The sequence below is a fragment of the Stegodyphus dumicola genome, chromosome 2, assembly GCF_044657685.1.
Source record: "Stegodyphus dumicola isolate Sdum_Otavi_A_Nest chromosome 2, ASM4465768v1".
In the NCBI taxonomy this organism is placed as follows: Eukaryota; Metazoa; Arthropoda; class Arachnida; order Araneae; family Eresidae; genus Stegodyphus; species Stegodyphus dumicola.
The window spans coordinates 147,520,844-147,539,988 of record NC_140769.1 but is presented as its reverse complement, the minus strand read 5'-3'; the positions used below and the strand labels follow the sequence as shown (position 1 = coordinate 147,539,988).

The following is a 19,145-nucleotide window of genomic DNA, read 5'->3' as shown; positions in this document are numbered from 1 at the left end:
TAAAAACACACAGATAAAACCACTCGATTGATAACTACCACATAAGAACATTCAAACGGCAAATGAATTAACTGCTCAAATTACGAAGTAAAAATTCTAAAAGAAATCGTCTGCTTGGAAATTCTTTTTAACTGCAAGTATAGTTTTGAAAGCATAAATTATCGTCTGCTAATTGACAATTTGTCTTCGGACATTTGTGCTCTCTCCGAAGAAATTTATTCGTATCTAGTTATTAAAAAGCGCTGTGAAAGCCATGGCTTTTCGATATCTAAAGCTACGATAGGTAATATTGTCAACGATTGGAAATTAAAAAAAAAGACAACAAATATAATGAAATTAAAAAACAAAATAAAATCTGAAATTTAAGATTTTACATTACGCCCCAAAGGTACATTTTTTTAACACTTTGCGTGTTACCTTTATTAATTAAATATCATGTTCTTCGCACTTAAACCGTAAAATTCAGTTCAACAGCAATATCATAAAATAATTTTAAAATAAGCATATTTTTAGATTTTCCGATACACAGTCTCGCGCACTGGAGATAAAAATGTTTTCATCTGTAGAGCATTGTCATTGCTTGCTTTGAAATTCCTCAGTATGTTAATCAAAAATTCGTTAAAGTTTTACAAAATATGAAAACGATAATAAAACAAATTCAAATTTCAAATTTGGGCTTCCAGATGCCCATATTCGCAGGAGGATGACGTTATTCTAAATTTGATGTTTCTAGTTACCGTTGTTTTATCAAAATGAGGGAAACATACATACATTTATGAAGATTTTTTAATCGTTTAATTCCTTTAAATATAATACAGGGCGATAATATTTGTTGGCCACAATTTGAAACATTAGCTACATTGCCTTTTCACATGTACACATCGATCTATTTTCACTTAAAAAAACATCCCAGAATAGCACAAACTCGGCATCGCGCACAACCTCGGCATTGCGAACCACATTGGCTTTGCCCATGTGCACATCGATTTATTTTCAATTAAAAAAACATCCCAGAATTGCACAAACTCGGCATCGCGCACCACATTGGCTTTGGCCATGTGCACATCGATCTATTTTCACTTAAAAAAAATCCTAGAGTTGCACAAACTCGGCATCGCGCACAACCTCGGCATTGCGCACTACATTGGCTTTGCCCATGTGCACATCGATCTATTTTGACTTAAAAAAACATCCCAGAATTGCACAAACACGGCATCGCGCACAACCTCGGCATTGCGCACCACATTGGCTTTGCCCATGTGCACATCGATCTATTTTCACTTAAAAAAATCCCAGAATTGCACAAACTCGTCATCGCGCACAACCTCGGCAATGCGCACCACATTGGCTTTGCCCATGTGCACATCGATCTATTTTCACTTAAAAAAATCCCAGAATTGCACAAACTCAGCATCGCGCACAACCTCGGCATTGCGCTCATTGGCTTTGCCCATATGCACATCGATCTATTTTCACTTAAAAAACATCCCAGAATTGCACAAACTCGGCATCGCGCACAACCTCGGCATTGCGCACCACATTGGTTTTGCCCATGTGCACATCGATCTATTTTCACTTAAAAATACATCCCAGAATTGCACAAACTCGGCATCGCGCACCACATTGGCTTTGCCCATGTGTACATCGATCTATTTTCACTTAAAAAAATCCCAGAATTGCAGAAACTCGGCATCGCGCACAACCTCGGCATTGCGCACCACATTGGCTTTGCCCATGTGCACATCGATCTATTTTCACGTAAGAAACATCCCAGAATTGCACAAACTCGGCATTGCGCACCACATTGGCTTTGCCCATGTGCACATCGATCTATTTTCACTTAAAAATATCCCAGAATTGCACAAACTCGGTATCACGCACAACGTCGGCATTGCGCACTGCATTGGCTTTGCCCATGTACATATCGATCTATTTTCATTAAAAAAACATCAGAGAATTGCACAACGTTAGCTTTTCCAATCTTCTAGGATTGAGCTAAAAAGAAATACAAAATATTAAAATAAGCAACTTTAAAACGAACCATACAAGAAAAATTTTTCACTTACCCTTTTCAAGAAAAATGTAAGGAGAGGATAAAAGTCTTTTTGAGGGGTTTTATATATGGATTTATATCAGGGTTAAACCCTTTTGGATCCCCCCTCATCTTTAAGTAAATTTACAAACGTTTATACGCCGTTTCCGTAATATATGCAGAAAAAAGGCTAAAACCCACAGGGGGGAAAAAACACTCGATTAAAAAAAAGAAACCACATAAGAACATTCAAACCGCAACAGAATTAACAAGTAAAAAAAAAAATAAATAAATAAATAAAATAAAAATAATGAAAGCTTTTAGATTTTACATTACGCTTAAAGGGCGGTTTTTTTAACGTTTTGTGTGTTACATTTCTTTATCATATAATGTTCTTTACACTTAAACCATAAAATTCAGTTCAACAGCAATATCCCAAAATAATTTTAAAATGAGCTTATCTTTAGAATTTCTGATACACAGTTCTGCGCTATGCACGTAATTTTTTTTTTTTTTTTTTTTTTTTTTTTATTTATTTATTTTATTTTTCTGTACTGTGTTGCAGTTGCTCGCTTTGAAATCTTTGAGTTTGCTAATAAAAATTTCGTTCAAGTTTTACAAAATATCAATCAGATAATACAAAAAATTCCAAGTTTGGGTTTCCAGATGCCCATATTAGGATGGAAACGTATGTTATTCAAAATTTGATGGCTCTAGGTACCGTTGTTTTATCACAATGCGAGAAACATTTATGCAGATTTTTCAATATTTAATTTCTTTAAATATAACACAGGGCGATAACATTTAGTGGCAACAGAATAACATCACAGCTTCAAAACATCGGGTTAGCCATGTTGACGCGTTTATTGCCCATTGAAAAACAATCGCCAAGCAGTGGGCTAAACCGCATTTTAACCAAATTTTTTACTTTATGTCTTTAATATATATATATAATATTATAAGCTAGGTTGTAAGTACAATATTAAAAAGACCAATTTTGGTCAAAATCTTTTGCGCAATATGCTGCAAAATTAAGGAAAGGAGAAGAGAAATTGTAGTTAGCTCGCCAAAAAGTTACCAGGAGCTGTCTGTGGCTCCAAGAAAAAGTTCAACACAGTCTTTTAAAAAAACAATGACATTGAATAAGGTGAAATATTAGGCTACATGCGAAATAAAATGTAAATTATAAACCACAGTAAAATATTAATCGTTGGAAACAAGGCAAATAATAAAGCACAGAAAAAAACCAATCGATGGAACAAGTTAAAACATATAAAAAAAGTTAAAACATATAAAAATTAAAAGCGAAAAATGGTAAATTAGCTCAATTCGAGGTCCACCCTGGCTTTTCAAGGGAAATTTGTGGGTGAACGTCGAACCAAGCTAACTCCATTACGCGTTTCGCCTAAACAGACAATTGAAACTTTGCGTTACGAAATTTTTTAATTAATTAGATAAACTGTCCTAGAAAAATGTTTTTTAGTCTCAAATCTCTGTTCTAATTTCCCGACGCGTCCGCACAAATCGACACATTAAGGTGTAAAAAATGTAAATGCAACTCCGATGTACAGCAATAATAAAAATAAAAATAAAAATAAATAGCGGTTTCCTATTAGTCAAAATATACAATAACGTACGGGCTGGACCTGCAAGCTTAAAGAATTAAAACTTTAATAAATGAATCTGAAATTAAATTTTAAGGAACAAGAATAAAATAAAACTAACAGCGTGGGTCTTGCTAAGACCAGGAAAAAAATTTTTTTAAAGAAACATAAAAAAAAGCAGACATGTGGTGTTCTTATACTTAATATGTTTCACAAACAATAATCAATCAACAAATGGACTGTATTCCTACACTTTTATTTTATTACACTTGTCAGCGATGCGAAATAATTGATACAAAATAAGCGAGCCATTCTACGTAGTTGTCACAAACACAATTCTATCAATCAATTATCTTGTTGCCACACATAAAGTTCAAAACTAAAGGAAGAAAAACAAAAGGAATTTACGCTGTTTGCAACAATAAAATGAAGCAAACGATATTCACATAAACATCCTGGCCCTCGTTGAAATCCCAGGGGATTTCAACAGTTGGAGCATTTGGAAACTTCTTAGTCTGTAATAAAGATAAACATAAGAAAAATAATACAAAATATTATATGCGAAGCAGTTCATAGTTTTTTAGTCTGAATAGGAAGAGGACACAATTTCACGACTGGTCGTTTAATGACACCATGACCAGTTTTAATACTAGCAACTCTGACTCTTTGATCTGAGCCCAGATGAACAGCAATTATTCTCCCTAACCTCCATTTAAGAGGCGGAAGGTTGTCTTCTTTGATGAGGACTAAGTCATTGACTTCTAAATTGTTTTGACATTTTTGCCATTTAGGTCTTTGTTGAAGCTGAGACAGGTATTCTCGATTCCATCTTTTCCAGCAGTGCTGAAAAATAAACTGTCTCACACGCCATCTGTCAATGTGATTGAAGGAACTATAATTTAGGTCTGGTTCAGGTATGGCAGTTAAAGACGTTCCTATTAGTAAATGACCAGGTGTTAATGCAGTTAAATCATTTGGATCAGCCGAAGTTGGACACAATGGCCTAGAGTTGAGACAAGCCTCAACCTGCGCTATCAAGGTCTGAAATTCTGGATAGGTCAGCACAGTATCACCAACAGTCCTTTTTAGATGTAATTTTATTGACTTTACTGCCGATTCCCATAGTCCACCAAAATGGGGAGATGATGGCGGTTTGAATATCCATTTTATTTCCTCTAAAGACAAAAATTTGTGAATTTCTTGATTTTGCTTACATTGCAAAAAACATTTTCTGATTTCTTTGTCTGCACCTTTAAAGTTAGTACCGCAGTCACTATAAATCTCAAATAGTTTCCCTCTTCTTGCAATAAATCGTTTCAATGCACTTAAAAATGCCTTTGTTGACAAATCTTCTACCACTTCAAGATGTACTGCCTTGATTACAAAACACACAAATAAGCATACGTAACATTTAAATGATTTTTGTCCACGTCCTGCACGATGTTTAATCATGAACGGTCCAGAAAAATCTATTCCAGTTCGATGAAATGGTCGCGATTGTGTTACTCTAGATTCCGGTAGATCAGCCATTATTTGACTTGCAGTTTTAGCTCTAATTTTGCAACACGTGATACAAGATCTTACTACTTTTCGGATAGCAGATCTAGCAGCTATGATCCAAAATTGCTGTCTAATTAAAGATAGAAGAAGTTCCGGTGCTGCATGCAGATATTTGACATGAAAGTGTCTAATTATGATTTCTGTCAGATTGTGTTTTGAAGGTAATAAGATTGGATGTTTTTCATTTTCTGATAGTTGCGCATTTTTCAGTCTTCCTCCTACACGTAACACTTTGTTGTCATCTAAAATTGGACACAAGCTAAGGAGGTTGCTGTTTGTAGGTAAGTCCTTTCCCAACTCCAAACATTGAATTTCCTTAAAAAAGTGAAATCGCTGTATTATTCGTACAATACAGAAAGTTGCAGCTCGAATTTCATTACTAGATAAAAAAGACGTATTTCTTTCTAGATATGCTACTTTAGAATTCGATATGAATCTTAATATCCAAGCAAATATGCGTTGTAACTTTGGAAATGAAGATATATTTGATATAATAGCAAGTTCCTGTACAGGTTCAGAAACTACAAATGAGACTGTTTTACGTGCATGTGGTAATGCCTCTTCATCTATAAGAATATTTTTAGACAAGGCAATCTCACTGCACTTTAACCAAGAAGGACCATTCCACCACAATTGATGAGATAATAGTTCTGCAGGAAATAATCCACGTGAAGCACAATCAGCTGGATTTTCCTTTCCATCAACATGGCTCCAGTTCTCAGGTGGTAAGATGGATTGTATTTCAGAAACTTTATTGGATACGAATACTTGCCATTTTTTAGGATCTGACCTTAGCCATGACAACACGATTTGTGAATCACTCCAAGCTTGCACTAAATCAAAATTTATAACTAATGCAGCTTTTACAGACTGAATCAAGCGTGCCAATAACACTGCTGCACATAATTCCAGTCTTGGAATCGTAATAGATTTTAATGGTGCTACACGAGTTTATCATTAATGTCAGAGTTATTGCAAGTTTTGATATAAATAACTGCTGCATAACCTCTTTCAGACGCATCACAAAATCCGTGAAGTTCACATCGAAAATAATCAGGTAGCAGAATTTTCCTAGGTATATTTATAGAATTCAAAAGTTTAATTTCTCTACATAGATTTCTCCAATTTCGATCAATCTCTTCTGTTACAGGATCATCCCATGATAACTGTAATTTCCACAATTGCTGAAGGATCATTTTAGCGAGAATTACAAACGGAGCTATCCACCCCAATGGATCGAATAGTTTTGCTACGAATGACAAAATAATTCTTTTAGTCGGAACACTTTGATACTCTATTACACCGACATTAAATTCTTCATTGTCCGGATGCCATTCCAATCTCAGAACTTTCAATGGTTTGTCTTCTATTACACGATGAATATTGTCACTATCTGTGTTTGTTAAGCCAGAGGTTTTTAACAACGACGGTTCACTTGTCGACCATTTGTGAAGCTCAAAGCCACCCCTTTTTAGCAGTTGTTGCAATTCGTCTATCAATGCGATACCTTCCGAACTATCTTTTACACCAGTTAACATATCATCAACATAAAAATCTCTTAAAACTATATTCTTTGCCTTTGGAAAGTTCAATCCTTCATCAATCGCTAACTGACTCAAAACTTTGGTTGCAAGATATGGAGCAGCTGCAGTTCCGTATGTAACTGTTTTCAAACGACAAACTTGTATTTGCTTATACGGGCTATCTCTCCATAATATTCTCTGAAAATCTCTATCTTTTTCATGAACCTTTATCTGATTGTACATCATTTTAATATCAGCGGTTATTGCAATGTTATGAAGTCTAAATCTTAGTAAAATACAAATTAAGTCATCTTGTATTTTTGGGCCTATCATTAGTGTATCATTTAAAGAAACACCTGTGGTTCTTTTAGCGCTCGCATCGAAAACAACTCTCAATTTTGTTGTTAAGCTAGAGTCCTTCAACACGAAGTGATGTGGGATATAATAGTGTTTATTCTCTAATTCATAATCTGTGTCTGGCACTAATTCTACGTGTTCTAGTGAAAAGTACTCTTTCATAAACTGAATATACTGTTTGTAAATTTCTTTCATAGATAACAGCCTCTTCTCCAAGTATTGAAATCTTCTGTACGCCATTTCACGGGAGTCACCTAGAATATCTCTATTATGTTTTAATGGTAATGCAACTGAATAACGACCTGATGTGTCTCTAAAATGCGAGTTTTTAAAATGTTCTTCACAAAGTTTTTCTTCATTTGTTAAAGGTTGTACATTTGGAAACTTTTCTAACTCCCAGAAAGAATTTACTAACTCATCTGTGTTTGTATTCAAATGATTTACATATACTGGCTCAAAATTTGTAGATTCAAAATTTGTAGTACCCGAAATTATCCATCCCAACCTCGAATTTAGAGCAAATGGTAGATCAGGACCACGTTTGATAATTTCTCCCGTCATTAAATGCAGAAATACATTTACTCCAAATAAAATGTCAACTGGTTGTGACTTGTAAAATAATGGATCAGCTAATTGTAAATCACTGAAGTTATCGAAGATGATTGATGGCAAAGATACATAGGGAATGTTACCTTGTCCAGTACAAACGCTGATGTTGATACACGAATATCACTTTTAAAATGAGAAGTGAATACTAAATCGACTTCCCCATTACTTATAGTATTAAATTCTCCTAGACATGATACAGAAATGGAATTATCTTTCACTCGTAATCCTAATTTCTTCACACAATCCCTTGAAATAAATGATCTCTGAGATCCAGTGTCACATAAACATCTACACTTCACAAATTGTTGCTTAGAATTTTGAACTTTTATTAAAGCAGTACACAATAAAATGTGACTGGTTTGATTACCTTTTGCATTCGAATCATAATGAGAGGCACAAACTGTGGCTGAAGCGTCCTTAGGACTCGTTAATTCATCTCTTTTAATGATAGATTGCGTAGGCGGAGATATACTGTTTAACTGAGTTTTATTCTTTGAATTATTTACAATGTGCAAAATACTGTGATGCTTCTTAAAGCAATGTTGACATGCATTTAAACTCTTGCATTTTTTGAGCAAGTGCATATTAGATAAACAATTAAAACAGTAACGATTAGATTTTACAAATTCTATCCTTTGTTGAACCGATAAATTTAGAAATTTCGAACATTTGGCTAAACTATGATCTTCTTTACAATAACCACAACCCAAAGTAGCAACCAGAACATTATTCTTATTTTGGAACACTGATTTAGGTACCTTATTACTTGTTGATTTGCTATTTTGAAGTGTTCTTGCATAGTTTTTCAGAAATTCAATTAAAGTCGTAAGTTTTGGAATTTCATTAGATTTTAACTGACGTTCCCACCATAATTTTGTAGCAGGGTCTAATTTTTGCAAAATTAAATAAGTCATTAAAGTGTCACCTAAATTATCAATGGTTTGATTCAATACTTCTAAAGAACGAATTACTTCATTAATATTGTCAACTACATTTAAAATAGCAAATGCTGATTCATTTTGAATAGTTGGTAAACTTAAAAAACGTTTAATATATGCAAAAATTTGTTCTCTCTTATTTGAATATCTTTCGTCTAACAGATTCCATGCTATTTCAAAATTACAATCCGAAATTTGAATGGTTTGAATAATGCGATATGCTTCACCTTTCAACGAAGCCTTCAAATACTGCAATTTTTAAGCATTAGATAAATTTGTATTATTTCTTACACAAGCACTGAAAAGATCTTTAAAAGCTATCCATTCTGTAATATTACCACCAAAAGTCGGTAATGTTAACTTGGGTAATTTAATATTGTCAAGAACCTGTTCTGAAATTACACTATTAGAATTATTTTTATTATTTTGATTTTTTAATATTTTTTCACCTTTAAATTTCCACAAATAAATTTTATCTGTGTACTCCTGAACATTATCTATTTCGTTTTCTAATTCTTCAGTATCTGTAATTAAACTTTCGATTTCAGAATCAAGCTTCCTTAACTCAGTTTCTTTTCTTGTCAATAATTCGACACATTCCTCTAGTTCTATTAAATTAATTTCATCTGCAGTTAAAATAGTTTCAATTTTCTTTACATATTTAGTAACACTCCTGCGTAAGACCGCTCTTTTTGTTTTAAAAGTTATAAGTTCACTCATAATTGATCAATTCAAAAACAGAAATTGTTCTTAAATCACTTAACACTATTATTAAAATGAAATCGAATTCTATGCTGTATTACAACATTGTTCTTAAAATTTAACAACAAATTAAACGAATTTTTGTTCAAAATCCACTTACCTCACAAAGTGGATAATTTTCACCAACCATATGCATATTTGCGTTGTTAGAATACACTTAGAACAGTCACTATCTTCACTAGCTCTCCGGCTAGACTTTTGACCAACAATTTATGTTCTTAAACTTAATATGTTTCACAAACAATAATCAATCAACAAATGGACTGTATTCCTAAACTTTTATTTTATTACACTTGTCAGCGATGCGAAATAATTGATACAAAATAAGCGAGCCATTCTACATGGCTGTCACAAACACAATTCTATCAATCAATTATCTTGTTGCCACACATAAAGTTCAAAACTAAAGGAAGAAAAACAAAAGGAATTTACGCTGTTTGCAACAATAAAATGAAGCAAACGATACTCACATAAACATGTGGCAATGCTGTCTTCTCTATCGCGGAGTAAAAACAAAAAGGGGTTGTAATTCCCCTCCGTGCTTTTCAACGCTCTCCAACTTGTCGTGTGACGTAAGAAGGGGAAACAAAGTCACTGTGCAACAGCCAATGTCAAAAGACTGTCCGTTGGCGGAAACCCGCCCAAAAGCTAAAGGGGGGCGAAAGACGTGGAAAAAGTTCAAAATGGCGTCAGTCAAGTTGTTTTAAGAAGAACTACTGCAAAAAGTGAAAATGGCTAATTCAGCTAAAATTACTTAACATGACCACAAAAGTAAGAGAAAAATGGAAAAAACAGTCATTTGTTAATAAAAGTCGTAATTCTTCAAGCTAGAGGGTGATCAAGCTTCACGAAACGAAAAGGCCCGTTTGCAAATAGCAGGAGTAGAATCAAAGTAATTTAAAACTATTTAAACAATAGTATTAAAAGTATTGTGCCAAAATTTTTTGGAGGAAAGAAAACTTAATGACAAGAATTATCTGTACATTTATACATTAGATTCTCAGAATCAGTCATCCACTTTATACCGTCCCATTGGGCTTTAAGTATAAAATATCATTATCTAACTCAAAAAATCTAAAAATTGGTAAGGCTAATGCCAGCTTTTTTTAAGGTATTTTTAATTATTTTTTGAGGGATGAGGTTATTTTTCAAGATTGTCACGAAGTATAGAATTTCTTCTTGAAGGATTTTTGCTGTATTGCAGATTCTTTTTATTCTAAGTAGCTGTGAATAGATTGTGTTTAGGATGACTCTTTTGGAAATATTTGAATTCCAGTTGGTTAATTTTAGTGTTGAAAAATTGAATTCTCTTCTTTTGTCGTAAAATTTTAATAAATTGTAATCAATAATATGTAAATCAAGGTAGACTACATTATGTTGCACCGTATTAGTATTGTTTAGTTTTAAGCATGTAGGGTAAATATTAGACAGTTCTATTTTGTTGTAGTTGTTAAAGGCAATGACATCATCAATATATCGATAGATCTGTTGGTAAAATTCATGTTCTTCTTTACTGAGTGAACGGATAAAGGTCAATTCTTTTTTAAAAAGGAATAATTCACAGACAGAACTTGAAAAATTACCTCCCATTGGAATTACCTGTATTTGTTTAAAGATGCTATTGTTAAATTGAATAAAATTATTGAAAAGCACGCTTTAAAGAAAAAGTTGCCATTTTTCGGTATTTATTATTGAAGAAATTTGCGGAAATAAATCTGGAAGAGCAAGTAAACTTATATAAATTTCTTCAAGTGGTAAAGTAGTATAGAGGTTTTCAAAGTCGTAGCATTGGATATGTTCTATTTTAAGAGTATTTACAGTTTTTAGAACTTGTTCGTTACTTGAAATCATCCAGTTGCAATGCAGATCCTTAAAATCGTAGTTATTAATGAGGTCATTTATTAGGCGAAGTTTTTGTGCAAATAGATAATCTATTTCTTTAAGATAACTTTTGGTACTATTGGCAATGAACCTGAATTTGATCGGAGACTTATGAAATTTTGGTAGTGCATAGAGATTTGCAAACCTGTTATTATATTTCCGAGGATGTATTTTAAGTATTTTATGTAGTGCATTAAATTTATTGAGAAGAATCTTAGTGCTGGTAGTAATCTTATGGCAGGTGCAAGTGTTATTCAATTCATTATGCAGAAGGTTGAAGTAAAACGTTTTTCAAATAACACTAAAATTGTTGCTAGCTTTGTCAATCTTCGTGATGATAAAGTTATCTTGCAGTTTTTGAATAAGATTTTCTAGTTGCTTTTTACTGTGCAAAGAATTGAAATAAGGTGACTTGAAAAGCAAAAGTTGAAATTCTTTAATTAGTGCAGCTTTCCATTCAAGAAAAGTAGTAGTAAGTAAATTGGATCTATTACTAGCTAAAATGATAAATTTATCAAGATCATTATTGAATTATTTGAGGCAAAAGTGCTTATTAATACTGAAAGTAGGACGAAATTTGGTGCCAAGTTGCATAAGAGCTCGCAATTCTAGGTCTTCAATGATATTGAGATCTCCAGTAACAACATGTTGGTGAAAAGGATCTACATATTTATTGTAAATAGGAAGTTGGCAATTACATATGCTTTCTTCTTGAATAACGTGGTGGTTGATAGCAAGTTGACCTAAGGTCTTTTCAAATTTAAAACAGGGCTTAATTTGAAGTTGTTGGTCAGGAAGCAAATGTTGATATTTTTTTTAAATGCTTGGAATTTTTAACTGATCGTAAGAAGGGTGCTTGAACTGTATAGCACAAAAAAGTTTTTGTGAAAAAAATTACTATTCTTTAGTTTAAAATTGCAAAAGTCAATTATCAGATCTTTAACTATTTGGAAACATTGAGATTGTTGATCAATTATTTTAATTAGATTCCATAAGGTAGTATTCTTGAAGGTATGAAGAAATTTTATGTCACTTTTAGCGAATTCTTTATGTTCAAGGTAGAAATTAAGATTATATATATACAAGGTGTGTTCGAAAAGTTCGGTGATTGGTCTCATAATTAAAACACCGCGCCGGTTAGGATCTTGCACTCACGCAGACGCAGTGAGAGAAATGCCATCTAGAGCCATCTAACTGCCATTTTACGACAGATAAGAGGAAGCGCTCGCTAGGAGCAGTTTAACACAGTCAGTGTGAGAAAGATTGTCAGTGGCACATGGAGCAACGCATAAACATAAAGTTTTGCTTCAAGTTAAGCAAAACGGCGACGGAGACACATGACATGTTAGTGAAAGTTTACGGTCAGGAAGCGCTGAGTAAAAAGTGTGTTTATGACTGGTTTAAATGCTTTGCAGATGGAAAGGAGGATGTAAAAGATGAGCCGCGGTCGGGGCGCCCTACAACAAGCACAACTCCAGACAATGTGGATGTCTGGAGTTGTGCGAGTTCGACGGATGCTTGCGGCAGATCGACGACTATCTTTAAGAATGATAGCTGGCGAATTGCAGATAAGCCTAGACAGTGTGAGCACCATTGTGCACAAACATTTGCATAAACGTAAGATATGCGCCCGGTTTGTACCGCACTCGCTGTCAGACGAGCAAAAGCAATACCGGATAGAAACCTCTGGAGATTTTATCGACATGTGTGACCGGAATCCGCAATTCTTGGAAACAATAATTACAGGGGATGAGTCGTGGTGCTATCAATACGATCCGGAGACCAAGGGACAATCCATGGCATGGTGCTCAACGTCAACACTCCCTCCCAAAAAAAGTCGTTTGACACAATCCAGGATCAAGACGTTGTTGATCGTCTTTTTCGACAGTAAGGGTTTGATCCATCGTGAATTTGTACCCGCGGCTATAACCGTCAATGCGGAATACTACGAGGAGGTTTTGAAACGGTTGCTGCTACGTATACGTCGGATTCGGCCACAGTACCGGAATGGACAGTGGAATCTGCTCCATGACGACGCCCTGCCGCACACTGCGATCTGTGTAACCCAGTTCCTCGACAGGCACCAGGTTCCAGTTTTGGATCACCCTCTATATTCTCCAGATTTGGCTCTCGCGGACTTCTTCCTGTTTCCCCGCCTCAAGGTAATTCTGAAAGGCCAACCCTTTTCCGACATTACTGAGATCCAACAACATGTGACAACGGTGCTTCGAGCCATACCGAAAGAAGCGTTTGCAGACAGTTTCCAAAACTGTATTGTTGCTAATGGCGAATACTTTGAAGGCCAGTAAAGCTATTTTCCTTGTTTCTCTTGTTTCCTTTTTACTTCCTTGTATGAAGTAGTTGTTTGAAGTAGTTGTACGAAATAGTTGTTGAAAAGTTGTTTTATACCTAATTTTGTCTTCCATAGTAGCCCTATTTGTTTACATTTGAAACTTAGCAGAATAATGGATTTTTTGCCAATTTAGAGAAACTAAGCTTCACAGCAACAAAGTAACGTCTTCTTTTATTATTGCGAATTAAATTACGCTTAATCCATTCTGGAATTATCATATGGGTTATTAAATTAACCCATATATTTACTCAGCATAGCGTCCACAACAAATTAAGTCAGTTTCTACACCTTCAGTGTCTTTTTGTGGAGTAAGACCGAAAGTAAACTTTCATTTTTGTGCACCGAAAGATATGCCTTCTTTTACGCTAGCCGAATTGCTTGTTTTTGCGTAAAAATTGTAATTTTAATTGCCAAAAACACTTTTTTAATTGTTTTATCTATATTTCGTGTTATTTTAGTGTTTATGTTTTTCTATATCTTTCAGTTTTTAATCATAAAATTTGAATGAATTTCAATTTTTGTTCTTTGTGAAAAATTAGTTCTAAATTTCTTATTTTATGTCTTTACTGATAATTTTTAGCAGTTGAATAAGCAATAATACTAGGCATGTTTATATTTTGTTTTTAAAAAATTTTTGCAATTATATATATATAGACAGCGCGGCTCTCACAGCCAGTAGTGCGAATACTAAAATATGTGTATAAAATACGGTAATAAACTAAATTACTTGATTAAAAGCAAGTAATTTATTTATCTAATTTCTTTTTACAAACTTACTTTTTACAAAATTACTTTATTTCCTCTCTTGTTAGTTAAACAATCTATATATATAAGGGAAAAAGTTTGTGTGTTTTTCCTTTAATAAAACTCACTCACTACTATAGCCAAACTTTCTAGAATTCTTTTCTGGCTCCTGGAAAAAGGCGACGTCGACTTTTTTTCTGAAAAAAGTAGCTAAAATCAGCGATATTAATTAAAAACTCGGAAAAACGATCATTTCCGCCCTCATTTTTCTGAGTAGCAAATGTCTCGCAAGCTGGAGATGAAAATCTGCCTTATTTCAAAAGTTGTTGCCACTGCTCGCTTTCAAATCCTAGAGTTTGTTAATAAAAGATTTCTAAGTTTTACGACGAAATAAAAATAGCATTGCTAAACATTAAATACACTATTACCAATTCCAAAATTCGTAGAAAGCCATTTCGGGGATTCCCATCGTACGACCTTAATCAGCCGAATTATTTAGTTAAAAACTACGAAAGCGCTCATTTTCGCACTCATTTATCCGAGTGGCAACAGTGTCGCGTGCTGGAGATCAAGATGCTTTATTTCGAAAAGTGTGGCTATTGCTCGCTCTTAAATCGTATAATTTGTTAATCGAAAATTGGTAAGTTTTACAAAAATCTATGCATATAAAGAACAATATGTTTGTTTACGTTATTCATTTCTGATCAATTACGATAAATTTTTGCCACATTTAATCGACTAAAATTGATTATAGGTGAAATATTAAAATTTGAGCCTTTACGACCATTTTATTAGAAAGACGAAAATCGTTTAAAACTGCCTGCCATTGTTGCTGATATGATGAGAGAGAATTAACATTTTTTTTTCCAGTTTCCGTATGGTATCAGAGTATAAAATGTCTGATTCTGAATCGTATTTTTTTTGCATCGTTATTAGAGAAGGATTACAGCGGTATCCGTTCTCTCTGTTGTTAGATGAATTACTCTCAATCTAACTTAACTTCCATCGGCTATTCCCGCTAGTAATTAAGTAATTTTACTCAGAAATATGAAAAATAAAAATATTTTACTGATCCTTCCAAACAGTTTTCTAAAGAAAACTTTTAAAAGTTCGTTTCGCTTGTGGATACTTTAAGAACGGATGAATGAATGCTTATGGAGGTCTGTGAAGGAAGACTGATTGAATTTTAGTAGCGGTAGAAGCTAAATTGGGGTGACTTTGAGTGGAACAAAAGATGCATCAACAGGAACATTTAACATCATACAGAATTTGGTAAAATAATTTAGAAATTGATTCGACGTTCGACTGTATTAGAAATGTATAGCAGTTGGAAGCTTTAAGAATTTCTAATAAATCTGGCAACAGGCAGAGCTTTGAAGACAATGTTAGCATTAGAAAATTTCGAGAATCCCTGAAATTTGAGGATAACAGATATACGGCTTGCTCGCCGGTTGGCAAAACAAAGACATCCCGAAACTTCGCGTGGTCTTCGATATGTAATGAAACTGCTATTGAATGATTATTCAGAATCAGACGTCTTTTTCTAGCATTTGGGCTAAAAATATTTAAAACAGCCTATCTCTAGAATTTCCGATATACAGTCTTGCGCGCTGTAGGTTAAAATATTATATTCCATACAGTGTTGACACTGCTCACTTTGAAATCAATGAGTCTTTACTGAAAAGTTTGTTAAAGTTTCACAAAATATGAAATAGTAATAAAAGTGCTTAGCGGCGCTAACTGCAATGCCGAAGGGCCTGGGTTCGAATCCCGGAAAAGGCATGGATGTTTATAAGTGTGTAGTTTCTGTGCGGCATGGGAGGCACTCTAAATATGCGGCGAGCCGAAAGTCCTCCCGAGAGGTTGTTGATAGGGGAAGACGGTTGGCCGAGGTGCTCTCCTTTAAAATTGGGGTCGAAACTGAGCAAAGTATGAGCAAAGAACTGAGCAAGTCACCCGTATCGTGCTCAAGGGTCTTCCGAACGACAGGCGCAATCCTGCACTCCTTGCCACGAGGAATTTCGTGGGTTTGTGCTGATATTATTGTCAGACAAGTGAGATAACTCATAACATATACATTCGAAATTCAAATTCGGGCTTCTAGGTGTCCATATTTGGGTGGAGGACTACGTTATTCAAAATTGGATGGCTCTAGGTACCATTGTTTTTCCACAGTGCGAGAAACATACTTACATTCATACAGATTCTTTTCTTTAATTTCTTTAAATATAATACAGGGCGGTAATATCTGGTGGCAACAATGTGAGAAATGATTCAACGCTTATAGTCATTCTACACAAAATGCCGTTTCAAGACTAATAGCACTTCTGGGCTAGCGGCTCTTTGAGCTAAAAAAATTCTTTTTGAGCAGACAGTGTTTAAAAGAACAAAACGTGTCAATACAAGCAATCTGACACAAGAAAAAATAGCAACATTTGAAAATTTGATACCATAGAGGTTGGAGCAATAAAGTGCAAAAAATTGCAAAATTGTAGCATTAAGACCATGAACAATTTTAAAAAAAATCTTTTTTTTTTTTTTTTTTCTTTAGCAAAAAGAGTCCTAAAAATAAAACATATAAACGCAAGTAGTTCAACACTTCAAAAAATAATAATAAATCAAAATTTGATGCGAAAAAACGGACTAATATTAAACCCGAGAATTTAACTTATTTTACACTAAATGTAAGTTATACTATAATTACATATATATATATATATATATATGATTATAATAGTTAAGGTAGTAGCAACAGTTTAGTGAATTTCAACATTAATGATTAAAACAAATAAAATAAAAAATAGGAAATCAATTAAAAAAAATCTGAAAGCTTTCAGATTTTATATTACGTTCAAAAGCGCACTTTTTAACGTTTTGTGTGTTACCTTTATTTATTAAATATCATGTTTTTCGCACTTAAACCATAAAATTCGCTTCAACAGCAAATTCCCAAAATATTTAAAAGAGCATATCTTTAGAATTTGCGATACACAGTCTCGCACACTGGAGATAAACATGTCCCCTCACCGTACAATGTTACTATTGCTCGCTTTGAAATCGTTGAATTTGTTTATAAAAAACTCATAAATGCTTTATAAAATATGAGATAGGTAATAAAACAAATTCCAAATTTGGGCTTCCAGATGTCCATATTCCGGTGGAGACGTACGTTATTCAAAATTGGATGGCTCTAGGTACCGTCGTTTTATCGCAATGCGGGAAACATACATACATTTAAGCAGATTCTTCATTATTTAATTTCTTTAAATATAATACAGGGTGATACTATCGGGTGGCAACAATTTGAAAAGTGAAGCGACTTTTATAGTGAATCAACGCAAAATGCCAAAACGAAATTAATAGCCCTTCACGGCAAATTGCCTCTTTGGACTAATAAGTGTTATCAAATAGGTTATCATAAATAATGAAGGAAAATGAAGTTAGACTTACCTTCCATTTTCTTGGCTTTTGTTGTGATGATGATGCCTGGGATTTTTATGCCCATGCTGTTCCAAAAAGTGGATAACTTCTAAACCGTAACTTAATGGCAACATGTTGATAAAACAGCGTAACTTTTCTTTTTTTCGAAAATTTATTTTCGATTCACTAATATTTCTCTACCTGGGTGGAGCACGTATCCAGCAATCTTTTTTGTAATCCAAAAACTTGCAGGACCAGCGCTTTGAAATTATTTTCATAGCTTCAAAATACCACTCAAGAAGTCAGGGTCGTAAATGAATAAATTGCAAACGGTTTTTAGCTGATTCCACGCTCGTTGTTGAAACAGAATAAGTTAATAAATACAGTAATAAATTATCTGCTCCAGTTTTTGTTAATTATCCAAAGCAGAGGTCGGTTATAAATGCACAAAAAAAGCGAGATTTTTCTGTAGGTACACATCCAAAAACCTTCTTGATAATAACCGTCCTTCTACCGTCTTAAAAATTCTGCGCAAAACTCGGTCAAGACCCGCGGAATAACCACCACTTTCATTTGTAACCCTCCGGAAGAATAACAACAAACACTAGTCATCCATCCAATCCGGAAGATTTCCTGTTCAGTCTTTCTGCTCGCTCTTCAGTGGAGCAGACGATATTTTCTATAGAGCAAACGGTATTGCAAGGATGCTTTCGTCCTCCGTTGCTTTATTATTATCCTCGGTACTTAACCTTCCAGCATCTGGCAATGATAATCTGAGAGAATTTTTAAAGAGCGCGTTCAGAGTTCGGAGTTGCGAATGATTCGGGGGAGAAGCGATCGTTTGCTGGTCTCGAAGGCGGGAAAAGTGTGCCACGCTGCGATCAGGAAGTGAGCAAGTGCGGCGGCATACTTCGGTGGCAGATAGCTGCGTCGCAACCCCCCTACCCATCGACGGTAGAAAAGCAAAAATGAGGCAAAACTGGGAATTGTGAACAAGAAACGTCGAATGCGTCCACAGGTATCAAAATGAAATTGTCTTGCATTCATTTCGAGTAACTCTATGCATCTACTTAAAACCATCTATTATATAGGTGTTTCGCTCTACCAATTTCAGAGTCGTTTCAGAAATCGGACATTTATACAACCTTGCAATGGGTGGGCTCCAATTGCGCGAATCAAAATTCCCCCCCCCGGTCCTGCTATAGTCCAACTGCGCGAATCGAAATTTCTTTCTTCCGTTGCCTACAGGGTTACAATTTAACTTTTTGAAGCCAACTGTAACCAAGAGGAAAATAAAAGTAAAGAAATAGAACTACATATCACAATCACAAGTAAAGAATATCTAACAAGCAGGGGTTAATT

At 34.4% G+C, this 19,145-nt stretch overlaps 1 protein-coding gene across 1 annotated transcript in view; it reads right to left on the bottom strand.

Moving 5' to 3' along the window:
* The window catches only part of LOC118193940 (uncharacterized), a 173,229-nt gene extending 154,558 nt beyond the window's left edge, over window positions 1-18,671 (bottom strand). Inside the window, exon 1 of the mRNA XM_085811226.1 lies at window positions 17,814-18,671. Coding sequence (XP_085667352.1) covers window positions 17,814-17,917 — 104 coding nt within the window. The 5' untranslated portion in view covers window positions 17,918-18,671. The remainder of the gene's footprint in view (window positions 1-17,813) is intronic.
* Window positions 18,672-19,145: the final 474 nt, after the last annotated feature.